General features: G+C 46.6%; 2 protein-coding genes across 3 annotated transcripts in view; one reads left to right on the top strand and one right to left on the bottom strand.

Moving 5' to 3' along the window:
- The window catches only part of LOC144726273 (uncharacterized), a 33,726-nt gene extending 29,194 nt beyond the window's left edge, over nucleotides 1-4,532 (top strand). For both annotated transcript variants that reach the window (XR_013587258.1, XM_078604828.1), the window contains exon 5: nucleotides 422-4,532. Coding sequence is in view for 1 of the 2 variants with exons in the window: in XM_078604828.1 (XP_078460954.1) it covers nucleotides 422-526 (105 nt within the window). In the remaining variant the exon portion in view is untranslated. The remainder of the gene's footprint in view (nucleotides 1-421) is intronic.
- The window catches only part of LOC144726274 (uncharacterized), a 62,968-nt gene extending 52,900 nt beyond the window's left edge, over nucleotides 1-10,068 (bottom strand). The window contains exon 1 of the mRNA XM_078604829.1: nucleotides 7,912-10,068. Coding sequence (XP_078460955.1) covers nucleotides 8,523-9,431 — 909 coding nt within the window. The 5' untranslated portion in view covers nucleotides 9,432-10,068 and the 3' untranslated portion in view covers nucleotides 7,912-8,522. The remainder of the gene's footprint in view (nucleotides 1-7,911) is intronic.
- Nucleotides 10,069-20,532: the final 10,464 nt, after the last annotated feature.

The following is a 20,532-nucleotide window of genomic DNA, read 5'->3' as shown; positions in this document are numbered from 1 at the left end:
CACTCTCCCTACAACGGCTCCATCACCTGACAGCACACCAGCAGCAACAACAGCCGCCATTCGCCACAAAGTGCCGTTGACGTCACCACGCCACTCGCGCCAGGCTAGGTGCACTTTGAGGCCACGTGAAGTGTCGGAGGGTCGAAAGGACGCCATAGACAGCGATGCTGTGTATAGCTCGCGGTCCAATGTCGCCACCTGCCGTCTAAGCGTGTATTGTAACTGGTGCTCTGTGTGTGTGTGTGCGTACCTGGTGCGGTGTGTCAACATCGCCACTGGGGAGACAAAGGCGGTCGGGCGTGGCGTTGACCACCCACACCCCGTCGGCCTTCATCGGTGCTCGCGAACTTGCACTTGCCCCAACGGTATGTCAAAGTCTATCCGGGGGATCTTTGTCTTTGTGTGTGTTTGCGTGAAACAGGCGCAGATTCAGACGATACTGAAACGTAAAGATTTCATCAAGGCCATTCGCGGCTGCTTGAGCATGTACGTGAGCCTGTGCAGCTCTCAGGTCGACTCAGACTGAAATGGGAGCTACGCCTCGTTCGACTCAAGACTGGAATTGAATGACTGCAAAAGACCTCCCCTAGGTCGACTCAGCCAGAAATGGATCGCGAGCGACACGGAGCAGCTCTGACGTCGATTCGGACTCAAGTGCAACGCGTCGAGGTCGAACTCGGCCCAGGAAACACCTCTCGGTCAACTCCAGCGAAGGAACACCTCTAGGTCGACTCAGACAGAAATGAGGGACCAATAAAGACTTCTGCGAGGTCGACCTGCTGAATTGACCACCGGACACTCATGGGAGGACTTCTCTGTCAACTTGGAATGTGGAACCGGGTTGACTCAGCCTGAAATGAACGTCCACAGTCGACGATGTTTGTTGTTGTTTTTATAAATGACGGTTGCTGAGCCTCAAAACGCCGGGCGGCCAGCGACGAACAGCACTCCTGAGGGCGGCGAGATGCCCGCCGGCTTTGTCCTTCGCACTGACGTGATCAACCTCGGTGTGTGTGCGGGGCACGTTTAGGTCTACTCGGCCTGAAACGATGGACCGATCATGGCCCACCTCTGAGGGAAGTCCACTCGGCTCAAAAATGTGGCGAGGTGAAATGGATACGCGTATTCTGATGATTCTGTTGAACTTCTTTCGCACCGTACGTGTAGCCAAGCGTGATAATCGGAGGTGCGTGGGAAGGGCAACAAACGAAACAGCAAAAGGCAGTTCTAAAGAAATGAGTTCATGGCTCAGCAACCACAAGACGGAACTACACAGAGGACTACTGTGTGCAAGTGCATTGTACAGTCATCACGATTGACTTGATGATGGTGCCTCAAGTCAATCATGAAGACTTCTTAATGATTTCCCAGGGCAGCAGTAGCAGCAGCACCTCTCTCATCTCTCTCTCTCGCCGCTCTGAAATCCATCGTATTCCACGGTTCGTGACCATTCTAGCTCGCGATTGTATTCGGTGATCGATTATTTTTCGATTTCAAGCTTCTTTCGTGACTGCAGGGATTCATCTTCTTGGTTCTTTCGGTAAAGTCACGTAGAAGGGAAGTAATAAAATAATAAAAATAAAACATAATAAAATAATTCTCGACGCTGTCTCTCCCCCCGACAGACCTGGTCTTCACCTGAGGACGGCTGCTTGCATTGTGGCCGAAACGTCGTGAGAATTGTATTTTATGATGTTTAATTTTTATTATTTTATTACTTCCCTTCTACGTGACGACTTTACCGAAAGAACCAAGAAGATGATCGATTATTATCATCATCATCGTCGTCGTGGTAACACTGTGGTGAGTGGTAGCGGCCTCTAGTGGCTGTGCAGAGGGTGACGTGAACCCATTGGGCGAAAGAGTCGAGTCTCATGTGCGTGCGTCGCGTGGGCCTGCAGAATCAGCGACGACTCGATGCATCGATGACGAGATGTGTCGTGAAAGCCACGTCAAGTTTGCAACATCGCACAACCTCGTTACTACCGACGAAGAGGAGGTTATTACGGTTTATTGCCGATGGTCGTGAATGTATTCTTTTTTTTGACATCGATATCTGCGCTCGCTTACACACCTCGGCAACTCGAAGCATCTTTAGCATCCACATCTCATCCCTCGACACAATCGAGTGGGCACCCCCAGCGGCAGTTTTCCTGCACGGCACGAGGTGCCTTGGCACTGGAGCCTGTTCGGTGGGCATTCGTCTCCCAGCTGGGATGGAGGAGGGGGTTGGTGAGCGGGGAGGGGGGCTACTGTTGACTATCCGCAATAGAATAAAACATAATTCATTTGGCAAACTTTGGACCATGACGGCGCCGGCAGCGGCACACGTTGGCAAACTCGTTTCGAACGATGCCACGCGATCTTTACTATCCGCTGTGAGTGAAGCAGATAATGGCGTACGGTGGTATTTTTCAAGGCTAATTACACCCGCAGCGTTAACCAGGGCTGACTACTAGAGTATAACCGTGAATCTCTGCAACGAGCGGTGGACGCACTGCCGTTGGGCCGTGTCACATTTATTAGCCGGGAGATACATCTGTCCCGTTTCTCCCAACATTAAAATACTCTTAATTTCCAAGAAGTGAAATTTTTATTATTTTTTACAGGACAATGTATACTGTATGTACGTAGAACTTCTTTCGCACCGTACGTAGCCGACCGTGCTAATCGGACGTGTGTCGGAGGACAACAAACTAAACACAAAAAGCGGTTCTAAAGAAATCAGTCTTTCAATCTGGATGATTTAAAAGTAGTATTTCAGGTGGTGGAGCGGTGGCAGAACGGTTGGGGCAACTGCGCTACGAACTCAGTGAACCTGAGTGAACCTGAGTTCGATTCCCAGCCGCGGTCAAAATCATTGGCGTAAAGAAGCAGCAGGAATCGATCGTGTGGACCTCCGTTTACACCCACCTCCCCCAATCTGCACTGGCCAGAGTGGTGAAGAAAAGTCGAACAATGCCCATGCGCTACACAACGGAGGGAGGTCTTCATTCAGCAAAGGGCTACTCATGTCGAGTTACTCAGTGCATGCACAGCGATACTCGGGAATAGAATTTCCAGAGAGGCAAAGAGGGAGTGCAACGAAGGCGCTCTGGTCAGGAAGGGGCACAAAAGAAAGAAGGAAATAACCGGGCCAAGATGTCGGGGATGAGATGATGATGACGATGATGATGACGATGATGAGAGAGGGAGAAGAGAGAAGGAGGGAGCTGAGCTGAAGTGAGCTGCACGCCGGAGCGGCGTCTGTTTTCACAGGGGGAGGGACTCGGAGTGGGCGTGTCCACACACAAGTCACGTGATTTTTGGGATGCCAGATATATATATGCACAGTATATGTTTTAATGCAACGGGCCCCATTGGCCTCTCCGGGCAAATACTATCCAGTGGCGTTAATTTAGAGCGAGACAAACTCTGGACCGGGGGGTAGGGCCTTGTTGGGCAAATGCCGCTGGGCTGCCAGATGTTATTTGAAAGAAAGCACTCCATAATAACCATGGGTCCATTTTCAATGCACGGAGTAATGCCGGTATTGTAACAAAAAAAAGTTGCAACGTGTCATGGGGCATTATGGGTGGGGTAAATGCAAAGAGACGTGGAATGCGGTGCTCTGACTCAGTGTCTCTGACACAGCCACTGCGAACCTCCTCTGCTACCAGGCCATGATTTCATTTACACCGTAAAACGAGAGTTGCCAATGAAGAGATTATAAAGGTGAGCGCCGGTATTTATTCGCGTGATAAAGGAACAAATTCTTGGCTCGGTGTTGTTTAAAATATCCGAGGTGCCATCGTAAACCTTTCCCGACTACGAGGTAAGATGTTGCATTCAAGACAATGATTCGGTGATGGTTGAGAGTGGCGCACAACCAAACAAAAACACAGGACGATTTGTCCAAGGTCCTTGTTCTCATCACACGCAAACGATTTGCTATGAAAGAGAGCTAGTGGTTGAGTAGGCGTGGTTATCTAAAAGTGGGCGTGAACGATGGAGGAAGGGGGAGGGGCTGACAGCTGCATCGTCACGTGTCACGGTTGAGCCTCGCGGATAATTTTGGTCGCCGGAATGCGAATGCAATAAACGGTCAAGGATTCTAATATCTACGCACGGTGGTTTAACCACACGGTGATTCACGTCTTGTTGAAAACAAGCCGACACGAAAACGAATCGCTCAGTAGTGGGGAGTGCTGGCGCAGTGGTTAGCGCACTCCACGATGAATCCTTGGCGGCCCGAGTTCGACATCCTGGACTGCTATATACTTACCTACCCACTCCACTAAAACGCCTCCACTGATCAGCGTGGTCAAGTATGGTCAAACAGCCCTCCCGTGATCGACACACGGGCAGTCGTTGGGGTGAAGCCTTCATCCAGCAGTGGTTTGACGGCACGGGATGTAAATTGTAAATGAAATATATATTTTTTCAGAAAAACATAATCGGACCGTGGGAAATTCCTGGTGTACATTATCAACATCCGTTGTACATTCTTTCTACATTGTATATATATTTTTTAAATAAAGGTGTTAACATGGTGAATGCGTGCGCGGTCATTTTGCGTGTGACGTGCCTGTCTGAGCGTTCGCCCGCTCGTTGCACAGAAGTTAGCAGTTCGAAAGGCAGCGGCCGCCCTGTTTAATACTGCAGTAAAAACAAACTACGGGGCCATCTGCTTCACACAGGGAGCGTTTATTCGCAAGAGTGGTTAGGCCATTGTGCGAGGCCGTCATGGTCAAAATTCGACCACAAAATGACTTTTAATTGGAGAAATAAAAATACAACCCCACAGCGGCAACACCATCGCTCCCTCCTGCGAAAAATTGTGGCAGGACCATTGGGTGGCTAGGAGATGTTAACTACTTCGCATGGTATACAGGAGGTCGTGGGTTTGACCCTGACCCTGACCCTGACGCCTGCCGCTGTATATTTGGAGTTTGCGTGTCACTCTCCCCGTGGTCGTGTGGATTTTTCTCCGGGTGCTTCGATTGTTTTCCCTCCACGTTTAGAAACATGCGTTTACAGTATTTGTCTACTCTGAATTTCCACGTGATGAGAAGCCATTTTTGTTGAGTTATATGGCCGAAAGAGAGCTATATAGCCCAGTGGTAAAATAAAACAAGGTTTAAATTGTTTAGAAAAGGGGTCTTGAGACTCAGTGAGGCTTAACTAGGTAAGCACGTGTAAATATAATTATCAGTCCGTCCAAAGTTCGCTGACAATGTTGTCACTGTATATCGGTTTAACAGGCGGGTGTCGCCGAATCGATTCCAGAGTTAAGTCGAATGGGAATCGCGTGTGAGAATCTATTGCTTTCGATTCCCTTTACAACGAATTACTCACGAGTTGGGAAGGGGCTGAATAAAAAGTTGGAGCTGTCCCGGTCTGAGCTCCGGAAAATGCTCGCTACGGTGGTGGGGGTTCGGGGCGGTGTGGGGACCCCCAGAAAATACAGTATTCCGTGAGAAATTAACCCCCGAGTTGGGATCATATAAACATGAATGATAAATAATAGGACGGAGGTTTGAGTCCCAGACGGGTACCATAAACATCTCGAGAAATTTCGATTTCAAGCTTTTGTGACTGCATGGATTAATATTCTTGGTTCTTTCGGTAAAGTCACGTAGAAGGGAAATAATAAAATAATAAAAATAAAACATAATAAGATACAATTCTCACGACGTTTCGGCCACATCGCAAGCAGCCGTCCTCAGGTGAAGAACACGTCTGTCGGAAAGACAGCGTCCTAATGGACACCGCTAAGCTTAGATTTGAAGCTTTCGTGACTGCAAGGATTCATACTCTTAGTTCTTTGGGTAAAGTCACGTAGGTCAAAAATGAAATAAAAATAAATAAAAATAAAACAATAAAAATGACGACGTTTCGGAGGCAACACAAGCTTCCGTCTTCAGGTGAAAAAAAAAGACGGAAGCTTGTGTTGCCTCCGAAACGTCGTGATTTTTATTGTTTTATTTTTATTAATTTTAATTTCATTTTTTACCTACGTGACTTTACCGAAAGAACTAAGAGTACCGCTAAGCTTGGCAGCGTATTTTTAAGCTGGTTCGGAGGAGGAGAGCGCCTTGACAAAGGAGTTTACATATCAACAGAGGAATTTAGCATATTGATGACAAATGGAGATATGGGATTAGTCACTCCTTGTGGAATGTGTAGGTGGTGGGGGGGTCTCAAAGTCATATTATGCTCGTGTATTATATAATTCTCACGACGTTTTTATCATGTTTTATTTTTATTATTTTATTATTTCCATTCTACGTGACTTTACCGAAAGAACCAAGAAGATGAATCCCTGCAGTCACGAAAGCTTTAAATCGAAATGTTACTGCAAATACCCTCCTACCATACAATACAATCTCGAGAAATGTCTACGTTTTTTTTTTTTAAACTGGGTCTTACATTAATAAAAAAAAGATGGTAAACACATTCTGTATTGTGTCCGGTGAATTTTAAATGGGTCGCCAATGTTTGCGATCTCAAGACGGGTGATGCTACGTAGTTACCCCCTCTCTCAGTCACGCGGCTCAACCAATCGCGTGTAGAACTCGATTATCGACTATCGAAAATTTATCAATATAAAATATCACTATTATGTAAATGAGAAAGGGCGGTGGTGGTGGGGGTGAGGGGGCTTCATTTTTAGCCGGAGCTGTCCGAGGCTCATGTCCGGAAAATATGTCCACGCCTTTGACTCGCGTCTTAAACGTCGTCGTCGTGATTGTTGTTGTCAAGGGCACCATCACAGGGGGCGATATTGAGCCTTGGCGCTAATGACACAACGCCCCGGTAAACATGCCAACGTTGGGTCAACGTTAGAGCCAAGTTCCACATTTTGGTGACGAGGCTGGGTTCAAGTGAGTGACGTCCGCTACGTCGAGCGAACGATATTTGGTTGTGCTTGAGGTGTCGATAAACGGACCTCCTAACAGATGGTGCGACCACGCGTAGGGGTTCAACACCCCCCCACCCAACAAACACCTCGTTCGAGACCCCAAACATCGCACGCCCTCCTTGACTAGGCACTGGGTCAACCATCAACCCACTCACCAGTTCACTCACTCGCCCTCTCACTCGCCTACTCACCCACTCCCGCTCACCGGTGTCACCATCAATCGCATCATCAGACCACCATGAACCGGGCCGATCCTTCGTGAGTGCAACGAAAACGACGCAAGCCACGGTGGTCAGATTGTGGTCACTCAACTCAAACTATTGACCACATACTACAGTAAACACACAGAGACACACAGAGACACACAGAGATGTCTACAGACATACAAAGTCTCATCTAGACTCGTAGAGACCCATACAGATGTGTTGACAAGCCACAGTACAGTGCGATTGTGGTCATACGACCCAAACAATGGACCGTATAGCAAACCCATAGAGACCACGTACGTAGAAGACGATAGAGATACACAGAGACTCTGATACATAGAGATCTATTGAAGACAAGCCACAGCAGTACGTATGTGGACACGCAAACCAAGATATTGACCGCAGAGTAAACCCACTGTGGTTTGCGCTCCTTCAACGGAGGAGGAGCGACACGACACGAACTCTCTCTCGCTGCTTGAAGCCCTCTCACCGTGGCCAGCAGCAGACCTCAATATTGACCAATCGAGCTCCTTAACCACACTGCTGCTGCTGAAGCTACTGCCATCACGCCCAACAAGAATATAACTGGGTAGCAACAGAAGCGGTGGACTAATGGACACGGGACAAAGCTACAAACGAGAGACGTGGGGGGGGGGGGGTGGAGGTGGAACGAGAACAAAAGAAAGTCGAACGTCCATTGAGTCATTCTCAATGTCGTCGTAACCATCGCCAATGGGGCCGCATCATCGGAACTGTCACTCGCACTCCGGGGCCGCGAGAACGCCGCGTGACACTCCTCACCTGGTGAGCGCTGAGATGTCGTGAGCCTCACGTCCTCGGCGATCTCCATCCGCCCATTGGGGCCGAGTCTCCCTCCAACGATGTCGACCTCCACCACCACCACCACGACTCCCCACCCAGCCACCGCGGCGAAACCCGCTTCGTCCGTGGCTGTCTCAAACATTGATGTCCTACTGCTCCATCTCTTCTCGTTCACCACCATCATCATCATCATCCACGTGTTGAGCTTCGGAGGCAACCAAACTCCCCCCCCACACCCCACCTCGTGTAACCACCGACAATGGCATCTTCTTCACGCGTATTCGACGATAGATCCACAGGATGAGCCGAGACAACTTCCCGTTTTGGAAGGAGTCGAGAGACGTGCGGCTTGGTGGAACGAAGGGTTCGTGTGGTGGAGTGAGAGGCTGAATGGGTGAGTGGTTGAGTGAGTGGTGGACGTGTGAGCGAGTGAGTGAGTGTGTGAGTCGATATCTGAGTGTACATGTGAGTGAGTGTACATGTGAGTGAGTGTACATGTAGGTGAGTGTACATGTGAGTGTTCATGTGAGTGTATGTGTCTTTGTACATGTGAGTGAATGTATATGTGATTGAGTGTACATGTGAGTGAGTTAGTGTACATGCGAGTGAGTGTACATGAGTGAGTGTAATTGTGAGTGAATGTATGAGTGAGTGTATATGTGAGTGAATGTATGAGTGAGTGTATTTGTGAGTAAATGTATGAGTGAGTGTAATTGTGAGTGAATGTATGAGTGAGTGTATTTGTGAGTGAATGTATGAGTGAGTGTATTTGTGAGTGAATGTATGAGTGAGTGTATTTGTGAGTGAATGTATGAGTGAGTGTATATGTGAGTGAATGTATGAGTGAGTGTATTTGTGAGTGAATGTATGAGTGAGTGTATATGTGAGTGAATGTATGAGTGAGTGTATTTGTGAGTGAATGTATGAGTGAGTGTATTTGTGAGTGAATGTATGAGTGAGTGTATATGTGAGTGAATGTATGAGTGAGTGTATTTGTGAGTAAATGTATGAGTGAGTGTATTTGTGAGTGAATGTATGAGTGAGTGTATTTGTGAGTGAATGTATGAGTGAGTGTATTTGTGAGTGAATGTATGAGTGAGTGTATTTGTGAGTGAATGTATGAGTGAGTGTATTTGTGAGTGAATGTATGAGTGAGTGTATTTGTGAGTGAATGTATGAGTGAGTGTATTTGTGAGTGAATGTATGAGTGAGTGTACATGTGAGTGAATGTATGAGTGAGTGTATTTGTGAGTGAATGTATGAGTGAGTGTATTTGTGAGTGAATGTATGAGTGAGTGTATTTGTGAGTGAATGTATGAGTGAGTGTATTTGTGAGTGAATGTATGAGTGAGTGTATATGTGAGTGAATGTATGAGTGAGTGTATTTGTGGGTGAATGTATGAGTGAGTGTATTTGTGAGTGAATGTATGAGTGAGTGTATTTGTGAATGAATGTATGAGTGAGTGTATTTGTGAGTGAATGTATGAGTGAGTGTACATGCGAGTGAATGTATGAGTGAGTGTATTTGTGAGTGAATGTATGAGTGAGTGTATTTGTGAGTGAATGTATGAGTGAGTGTATTTGTGAGTGAATGTATGAGTGAGTGTATTTGTGAGTGAATGTATGAGTGAGTGTACATGTGAGTGAATGTATGAGTGAGTGTATTTGTGAGTGAATGTATGAGTGAGTGTATTTGTGAGTGAATGTATGAGTGAGTGTACATGTGAGTGAATGTATGAGTGAGTGTATTTGTGAGTGAATGTATGAGTGAGTGTATTTGTGAGTGAATGTATGAGTGAGTGTATTTGTGAGTGAATGTATGAGTGAGTGTATTTGTGAGTGAATGTATGAGTGAGTGTATTTGTGAGTGAATGTATGAGTGAGTGTACATGTGAGTGAATGTATGAGTGAGTGTATTTGTGAGTGAATGTATGAGTGAGTGTACATGTGAGTGAATGTATGAGTGAGTGTACATGTGAGTGAATGTATGAGTGAGTGTATTTGTGAGTGAATGTATGAGTGAGTGTATTTGTGAATGTATGAGTGAGTGTACATGTGAGTGAATGTATGAGTGAGTGTATTTGTGAGTGAATGTATGAGTGAGTGTATTTGTGAGTGAATGTATGAGTGAGTGTACATGCGAGTGAATGTATGAGTGAGTGTATTTGTGAGTGAATGTATGAGTGAGTGTATTTGTGAGTGAATGTATGAGTGAGTGTATTTGTGAGTGAATGTATGAGTGAGTGTATTTGTGAGTGAATGTATGAGTGAGTGTACATGTGAGTGAATGTATGAGTGAGTGTATTTGTGAGTGAATGTATGAGTGAGTGTATTTGTGAGTGAATGTATGAGTGAGTGTACATGTGAGTGAATGTATGAGTGAGTGTATTTGTGAGTGAATGTATGAGTGAGTGTATTTGTGAGTGAATGTATGAGTGAGTGTATTTGTGAGTGAATGTATGAGTGAGTGTATTTGTGAGTGAATGTATGAGTGAGTGTATTTGTGAGTGAATGTATGAGTGAGTGTACATGTGAGTGAATGTATGAGTGAGTGTATTTGTGAGTGAATGTATGAGTGAGTGTACATGTGAGTGAATGTATGAGTGAGTGTACATGTGAGTGAATGTATGAGTGAGTGTATTTGTGAGTGAATGTATGAGTGAGTGTATTTGTGAATGTATGAGTGAGTGTACATGTGAGTGAATGTATGAGTGAGTGTATTTGTGAGTGAATGTATGAGTGAGTGTATTTGTGAGTGAATGTATGAGTGAGTGTACATGTGAGTGAATGTATGAGTGAGTGTATTTGTGAGTGAATGTATGAGTGAGTGTATTTGTGAGTGAATGTATGAGTGAGTGTATTTGTGAGTGAATGTATGAGTGAGTGTATTTGTGAGTGAATGTATGAGTGAGTGTATTTGTGAGTGAATGTATGAGTGAGTGTATATGTGAGTGAATGTATGAGTGAGTGTATTTGTGAGTGAATGTATGAGTGAGTGTATTTGTGAGTGAATGTATGAGTGAGTGTATTTGTGAGTGAATGTATGAGTGTATTTGTGAGTGAATGTATGAGTGAGTGTATTTGTGAGTGAATGTATGAGTGTATTTGTGAGTGAAGGTTTGCGTGAGTGTGTCTGTGAGCGTACATGCAAGTGAGTGATTGTGCATGTGAGTGAGTGTATATACGGATGCGAATGCAAGTGAGTGAGTGAGTGTGCATGCGAGTGAGTGTATATACGGATGCGAATGCAAGTGAGTGAGTGTGTGTGCATGCGAGTGAGTCGAGCACTGAGATTAACACAAAGCCAGATAGAGAACTTGTCAGTTGTTTGAAAAAAAAAAGGGAATTTCCCTCAATGGGGCAGGGCACAACCGCCCACACACAAACACACAAGGCAAAGATCCCCCGTGTAGCCTTGACAGACTGTTGGGGCAAGTGCTGTTAGCGAACCGCACCTATGAATGCCGGCGACCGGGCACGAGGCGGTGGTGTGGACAGCATCACCACCAGCAAGCCATTGTCTCCCAAGCAATGTTTACACATCGCATCGTTTTCAGGCTGAGTCGACCTAGGGGAGAGATTTTGGCCTTTGGCGTCGGTGGTCGTGAGCGGGAATCTAATTCGGGTGGCCAGGATCGTTACGCAGCGTGCCCACCACTGCACCACCGCTCCCACACACACACACAACATAAATACAAAGATCCCCCGTATAGCTTCAAACTACGTTTGTGGCAAGTATTGTTAACAATAAGCAAACAACAATTCACACATGTACGTACTCGCACGACACGCACACACAGTACACATACACACGTGCACCTGCATACACACGCATACACTACAGTCAAACACATACTACATACGTCAAACAAAGACACGCAAAAAAATCCCCGTATCCACGTTAACGGACTGGTGGGGGGGAATTACGTGCGCGAGTAGCAGCTGTGAAGAAGACCGGCATAGCACGCCAGAGCCCACACCACAGTAACGATGTTTACACACCGCACCAGGTACTCATTGTAAGGCTGAGTCGACGTAGGGGAGGCCCAGGACCGGTTCAGATACTCGTCACCGATGTGGACCGTGAGCGGGAATCGAACCCGGGTTTGGAGTGCAGTGCGCTAACCACTGCGCCACCACTCTCCTCCCAAAGACGCACACATGCACACATTAATACGCTTATGCAACACACAAACACACACTCACATGGTACATACTCGCCTACGTTATATAATTCCCATGGTACATACCTTAACACCTATATCCACATTCATATTCTTAGGTTTTTTTTCTGTAAAGTCACGTAGGTAAAATTTTTAAATTAAAAAAAGTAAAATAAAATAAAAAATAAAATTCACGACGTTTCGGAGGCAACACAAGTTTCCGTCTTCAGGTGGAACCTATATCCACAAACAGGGACCAACAAAAATCCCCCGTTTCGCCGAAATACCTATCACAGATCGTCACTGCAAACGGCCGCCTTTGTCTCTACAGTGCAGATGATGTTTACAAAGCACGTCAGATACTCATTTGAGGCTGAGTCGACCTAGGTAAAGGGCCCAGGACCGGTCGAAATATTCGCTTATCAACGTGAACCGGGTGCCCGACTTGGGGTCGTCGGATTCGGAGCGCAAGTGGCGCAAATGACTGTTGGGGCAAATACACTCACTCATACATTCACCTATAGGGCCATCCATAAATGACTTTTGTTTTCACGAAGACAAACACGCGTTTGGCCGGTGCGCACAGAGTTAAAATGATACGAATTCCCGAAATTCAGTTTTTCTTTTGTTCAATCCGAAGCTCGGTCGTTAGCCGAAACAAAGAACCAAGAAGATGAACGTTCAACATCTCCGTGCAAATGGATTTAAGAATCCATTGCTCCATTGCCATCTCATGTTCACCCCTGTCGGCTCAAGCCTATACGGCAAGTGCACCTCTCCCATCCATGTGTAGAGACATGGAATGGGTCACATGCACTAGGCCAGGCTCAAACCTGCTTAGCTTCCGAGATCAGACGAGCTGCTGTAGTGAATCAAGATTCAAGATTCACTCCGGCATCATTGAAGTGCATCCTCGTTACCACACCCATGTGCATTATTATATAATCATCTTCGTCCACTGTCATCCCAATATTCCACAACCATAATCACCATCAACAACACAAGCAACATTGCATCGCTACCACAACCGTCATAACCATTACCACTTGCTCCAAGATCGATCAAATGCCTACCACTTCGTGGGCAGTCAACAAATCGACGTCCACGTGTTTAGTATTGCCCCCCATCCCTCCCGACGCCGTGGCAATGTGGAATTTCCTCCAATGTCCCCATCAGCTCCGCCGAAGCAAATTTCAAGCAAAAATCTTGAGATGTTTGATTGTAGACCTTTTTTCATTCAGACGCTGTCTCCCCGACAGACCTGGTCTTCACCTGAGTGACGGCTGCTTGCGTTGTGGCCGAAACGTCGTGAGAATTATTTTATTATGTTTTATTTTTATTATTTTATTATTTCCATTCTACGTGACTTTACCGAAAGAACCAAGAAGATGTAGACCTGTGTTTTAGTTTTTTTAACGTGAGTGACGTTAATGGTCCGTGTGTGAGTGAGGTTTATGCATCGTGTACGATACTCAGTGATGAGGGTTAACGAGCTGAACTAAGCCGACGTGTTCAACTGATCTGAATGAAAGTTGGAGGATTAATAACACTGGTCAACACACTTTTTCTGGCATAAGGTATTCCAACGGTTTTAATGTAATTTTGGGGTGCTGATTCCAAATCTGGCATCAGGTTTTTGAGATAACAAATATTGCATTTTCAATAAAAACTGCAGAAGAAAAATATTAAATAAATGTGGATATCTACATAAAATGATATTATAAACACACTATCCTAAAAATACAGCGTCATATTTTAACACTAAAGCAGTCACTGACTCGCAACAACTTGCAATCATAAGTGACAGAGTTAATTTCGGGTAAAATCAATGAAAATGGGGTATGCCGATAGCATACAAATTATGTGATAGAGCAAATCTGAGATCAGATTTGGAATCAGCACCCTGAACAGCTGCAAAAGTCCAGGCCAGAAAAACATGTGTTTTTTTTGTTGACCAGTGTAATCATCTGGACGCGGGACAGGAGGTAAGTCTTCGTGCATAGAGGTAGAGTTACTGATCTGTGTGGTGGCCAGGTGGTGGGGGGGAGGGCTGTGTTTTTTTTCTTTTCCGGAAGGGATGTGAGCGAATCTGACAAAACGAGTTTCTGAGAAATTTCCCTTCTCCGTTTTGGACTTTTGGTTTGAGATGTGAGCGTCAGATTGCTATTGACAAAGGTATCCTCCTCCCACGCCGTATAGCCTTCAAGAGTGTTGGGGCAAGTGCTGTTGTCGAGTAGCGCCTATGAAAGGTGTCACGGCGCACGCCGGAGTGGGTGGTCAATGTGCGCGACTTTAGTGGTTGAGGGTTAACGAGCTGAATGAAAGTTTGGAGTTGAATAATTCACTATGTAACACGATTTTTGTTCTTGGGTAGTAAGTGTTGTTTCCTAATTGGCTATGCCTCAAACAGTATAGAACATGGCTATTATTCCCCCACAAACTTTGCTTTTGTGACCAGGACTTTACGTGAAGGAATGACACAAATGCACGCCGCGTTTTCTCGTTGAAAATAGGTACATTTCAAAATATCACTGTCCTGGTCACAAAAGCAAAGTTTGTGGGGAATAAAAAAACATTTTCTGTACTTTTGAGGCATAAGCAATTAGGAAATAACACTTACTACCCAGGAACATGTTTTTGTTACACAGTGATAGAATCATCTGGACGCGGGCGAGGATGTAAAGCTTGGCGCCTTCGTGCGTAGAGGTAGAGTTAATGATGCGTGTGGTGGCTAGGTGGTGGTGGTGGTGGTCGGGGGGGGGCTGTGGTTTTTTTCTTCCGGAAGGGATGTGAGCGAGTCTGACAAAACGAGTTTCTGAGAAATTTCCCTTCTCCCTTTTGGACTTTCGGTTTGAGATGTGAACGTCACATTGCTATTGACAAAGTATTCCTCCTCCCACGCCGCATAGCCTTCAAGAGTGTTGTGGCAAGTGCTGTTGTCGAGTAGCGCTTGTGAAAGGTGTCACGGCGCACGGCGGAGTGGGTGGCCAACACCATGCCCAGCCGTCTTTGTCTACCCAGGTGCTCATTTGCGGTCGAGTCGATCCAGGGGATGGCTCAAGATCGGTTCCAGTATTCGTCACTGATGTTGGCTGTGAGCGGGAATCGACTGAACGCCCTCGGGTTGCCAGATTCGGAGCGCATGGCGCTAACCGCTGCGCCACCGCTCCTGACGGGCGCACACACACACGCAGTCATACACATATACACAAGGGGAGAAGCATGAAGACATACATACAGGCACAAACATACAGACACGGCCTTGCACACGCACACAGATTATAGACATACACAGACAAAGAGAAATATCTCACCCGTATAGCCTTAACAGACTGTTGGGGCAAGTGATGTTTGCGAGTTTCACCTGTGAAGGCCGGCACGGCACACGAGGGGGTGGGTGGCCAGCATCACTCCCGGCCGCCTTTGTCTCCCCAGTGGCGATGCTCACACAGCGCACCAGGTACTCATTTAAAGGCTGAGTCTACCGAGGCGAGGCCGGGGACCGGTTCAAATAAATTGGATCACCACTAAATGATCCTTGGTAGGTAAGGGCATTTAGCTCAGGCACCAATGCACCAACACCAGCGTTTTAACGTTGGACTGTTTTGAGTTCGACCACCCAGTCAAGTAAAATAGTCAATATCGATCACACGAATTGTAATTTTTTTTTGTAAAAACAGTTTTACCATCGTTTATTGCAATAAATTACATGGTCAAACATACACGTACAAAACTGCATCTGACCACTTACCAATTAAAGCAGACGAGCCAGTGAACATGGAACGTCGGGCCAGCGTTAGCCCCAACACTTGGCGAACGTTTACTTACGTTGGGCCCAACGTTGGTCCCACCACGTGTCAACAACACTGGCCCAACAACTGGATCAACGGTGGTCGTTTTGACCATACGGTGAGCACTCTGGTCAATTGAGCCGTTTCCCCAACACCGTTGGTACGTTGACTGGGTGAGGAGCCATCATGCTTCAACCATGGAACTAACCCGGAGATAACACGCGGGGGGGATGGGTGGGAATGGGTCGGGGAGGGGGAGGGACAAGGAGACACCCCTTGATACACGACACGGATAGGACGCCGTGCTACCCTACTTGCTCTACTGCCTTCAGCAATCAACAACCGGTAAACGTCCTGTGCCTTTTAAATTTCGATTTAAAGCTTTCGTGACTGCAGGGATTCATCTTCTTGGTTCTTTCGGTAAAGTCACGTAGAAGGAAAATAATAATAAAAAAAAGATTTTATTATGTTTTATTTTTATTATTTTATTATTTTCCTTCTACGTGACTTTACCGAAATAACCAAGAAGATGAAGTCCTGTGCCTTTGTTGTTCCTGCTGCTGCTGCTGGTGGTGTGCGTGTGGTCTGTGCGACAGCACTTTCCAACACAGTCTGTTAAGGCTAAATATACACATACGCGTGGGAACGTTGTCTACAGAATACCAGGTAAATACGCAGCCCCTGTAATTGCTTGCTCAAATCGCTGCTGACCGTAGGGCCTCTGGCTAGGGAGAGCTCTAGAGAAGGTCGTCATCGTGAAGGGGATCGATGTGTGGCCTCCTCTGTGACGCTGGCCAGGTATCGTTTTGGAAAAGGCGTGTATTCAATGTGCCCTGTCAGCATCTCCTCCTGTTGCCTTCAATTGCAACACACAATTGTGTTGCTACGTGTGCGCACGCACGCGTGTTTATTGTACATCACGAGTTGCCAGGGTTTTTAGTTCGATAAGGGTGGTTGAGGTTGTCTATCTTGCAGCCAATGAGGTTGAATATAATAATACAGCTTTCCCTCAATTTATGCGGGTTCGGTTTGTGCGATCTCGCCTCCAGTACTTGAGGCCAAAGCCGTCCCTAGGGTAATGGAGAATCGGGACGACCGGCCCGGGCCCCACGCTTTGGGGGGTGGGGGGAAACCCGTGCTTCGGCTTCTGGTCTAGTTTGAAGGCTTCGGGACTTCCCATGGTGGGATTTGCCCCCCCCCCCATCACCCATGGGCGGTCCAATTTCTACCCAAAATTCGCTCTATGCGGGTTTAATTCACTCATATGTGGCTATGCGGTTGAGCGTGGGGACAGCAAGAAAACAACTGCTTAAGTAAGCGGCTTACTTTTCAGGCTGAGTCGACCTAGGGGAGAGATTTTGGCCTTTGGCGTCGGTGGTCGTGAGCGGGAATCTAATTCGGGTGGCCAGGATCGTTACGCAGCGTGCCCACCACTGCACCACCGCTCCCACACACACACACAACATAAATACAAAGATCCCCCGTATAGCTTCAAAATACGTTTGTGGCAAGTATTGTTAACAATAAGCAAACAACAATTCACACAAACAACTGCTTAAGTAAGCGGCTTACTTGAGCAATTTTTTCTTGCTGTAGTTGTTCCCACCAAATGACGATTTGCTTGTGTTGCGATCGAAACGTCGTGAGCGATTATTTTTCTACCGACGTTACATTACCGAAAGAATCAAAGAGTACGTGCAATACATTTCCAAATCGTCGTCGTAATTGTCTGAGTATCTCAGAATCGGCATCAAATATTCGTATTTACACTGGGGGTGCTGTTGATGCTTTGCTGGGTTGGTTAGTCGTGGGGCTAGCGTCTGTCATCTCATTCAGCCAACCCATGGCACCTGGGATCTGTCCCGCGGACCTTCTTGCCTGCGAGCAGCGAAAGTCTTCCACCACTTCACGTGGTAGCCTCGAGGTGAACCTAGCCTGGCACGAGCGCCGTGGTGACGTCACCGCCACTTAGTGGCGGTTGTTGTTTATGTTGTTGTTGCAGGGCTAATAACATTCACCAAGTGTGTCGTTTTATGCATCGCGTCTTCGGCCTTTATGCAAAAGGCGGAAGCCACAGACCAAGTTGAAAGGCAGCAAGCAGCCGGGCAAGTGAGGGAGCCCGTGGCGACTAACAATTTGCCCAAGTTCTACAGTCCTCTATATATACAGTATATCAATGTGTACTTTTAGACAACATCTATTTAGTGGTAGGGCTAAGGATAAAGTTCTAGTTTAAGAGATAGTGTTCCAATTCGTAGTGTTATTGCATACAGTTATAGGGGATAATGTTTGGGGCAGTTTGAGTTAGTGCTCGGCAAAGTGATGGTGCTGGTGTTGGGGATAGTGTTAGTACTAGACTACATGTGTTAGTGCTGGTGTTGAGGCTAGTGTTAGTACTAGACTACATGTGTTAGTGCTGGTGTTGAGGCTAGTGTTAGTACTAGACTACATGTGTTAGTGCTGGTGTTGAGGCTAGTGTTAGTACTAGACTACATGTGTTAGTGCTGGTGTTGAGGCTAGTGTTAGTACTAGACTACATGTGTTAGTGCTGGTGTTGAGGCTAGTGTTAGTACTATACTACATGTGTTAGTGCTGGTGTTGAGGCTAGTGTTAGTACTAGACTACATGTGTTAGTGCTGGTTGTTAGGCATTGTGTTAAGGGTGTTTGAGGCTAGTGTTAGTGTGTCAGGGCTAGTGGCAGTGCTAAGTGCTCGTGTTGGGGTTCGGGCTCGTTTGTAGAGCCTCGGTTAGTGTCACGTCTGGTGTCAGTGTGTTAGAGAGTGTCAAGGCAAGTGCTATAGCCATGGCTAGTGGTTGTGGGCAGTGCGAGAGAGTGGTTGGAGGAGCCAGTGCTTGTGTTTGGGCCTAGCGTTCATCACATCCGAGTGTCGTAGCGTCAAGGCTACAAACACGATACAGCAGTCAAACTCAAACTCTCACGAACAATTCTCATCTGTGTGGTGTTCATACGCAAGGCGTTTGTTCGGCAACTCGTACGCGCGTCAAGAGTCGTCACCCCACGCCTTCAACTCGACAGCGAATCTTCTTCGTATCTGGCTCGCTTTGCCTCGGAATCCTGTACGGTCAATCTGCCAAAAACGTAACCATTCAACACGGCTGTTAACCAACGCATCAGCATGGTAACCAACGCATCAGCATGGTAACCAACGCATCGCCACGGTAACCAACGCATCAGCACGGTAACCAACGCATCGCCACGGTAACCAATGCATCGCCATGGTGACCAACGCATCGCCACGTTAACCAACGCATCACCACGGTGACCAACGCATCGCCACGGTAACCAACGCATCACCACGGTAACCAACGCATCGCCACGGTGACCAACGCATCGCCATGGTAACCAACGCATCACCACGGTAACCAACGCATCATCATGGTAACCAACGCATCGCCGTGGTAACCAACGCATCACTATGGTAACCCAGGCAGTGGTACGTACAGTACTGATCCACGTGGTAAGCCAACCAGGCAGTGTGCGTGTGAACCGGTCCTGGGCCTCCCCTAGGTCGACTCAGCCTCAAATGAGTACCTGCTGCCATATGTAAACATCGCCACTGGGGAGACAAAGGCGGCCGGGCGTGGTGCTGGCCACCCACCCCCTCGTGTGCCGGGCTGGACTTCATAGGTGCTCGCTAACAGCACTTGCCCCAACAGTCTGTAACAGGCTACACGGGGGATCTTTGCCATTTGTTCATTAATGGCGACAATGCTGGGAGACGTTACTCAGAATGTTCCAAACGCAGGTGGCGGATCGATAAACCTTTCCGGGGGGGCAGTGTGGATTGGGGGGGGGGGCTGTCCCGAAATTTCAAGATTTTATAAATAAAGTTTCGTCTTGATTCGGAGTTTTCGTGACCGCAGGAATACATACACTTTGGTTCTTATATTTCGATTTAAAGCTTCTTTCGTGACTGCAGGGATTCATCTTGGTTCTTTCGGTAAAGTCACGTAGAAGGGAAGTAATAAAATAATGAAAATAAAACGCACAGACGCTGTCGCCTCGACAGACCTGTTTTTCACCCGAGGACTGCTGCTTGCGTTGTGGCCGAAAGGTCGTGAGAATTATTTTATTATGTTTTATTTTTATTATTTTATTACTTCCCTTCTACGTGACTTTACCGAAATAACCAAGAAGACTTTGGTTCTTTCGGTAAAGTCACGTGGGTAGAAATAACACGAAATAAATCACGACGTTTCGATAGCAAAACACAAGCCATCGTCTTCAGGTGAAAATCATCGCGACAGCTGCGAGCAACACGATGTCAGCAGACTTACCTAAAGAACCAATGAGCATAAAAATCCGTCGTTTGAATAACACAAAACCCAACGACATTCATCGACAACGCTCTGCGTGTGTGTGGCCTTAAAAGAGAAGAAAAACAATACATACTAGGCAATGGCTCTTTCTAACAGCGCTTGCATGTGTTGAGTTGTTGTTGATTGTGCACTACTGCCAACGCAGTATCATCAACCAGATAATGTGGCACAGTAACACCCTGGATTTGAAGCTTTCGTGACTGCAAGGATTCATATTCTTAGGTTTTTTCGGTAAAGTCACGTAGGTGAAACATTACCTACGTGACTTTACCGAATAAACCTAAGAATATAGTAACACCCCGAAT

The sequence above is a fragment of the Lampetra planeri genome, chromosome 23, assembly GCF_965212315.1.
Source record: "Lampetra planeri chromosome 23, kcLamPlan1.2.h2, whole genome shotgun sequence".
Classification (NCBI taxonomy): Eukaryota; Metazoa; Chordata; class Hyperoartia; order Petromyzontiformes; family Petromyzontidae; genus Lampetra; species Lampetra planeri.
The sequence above is the reverse complement of the archived record's forward strand: the minus strand, read 5'-3'. Positions and strand labels throughout refer to the sequence as shown.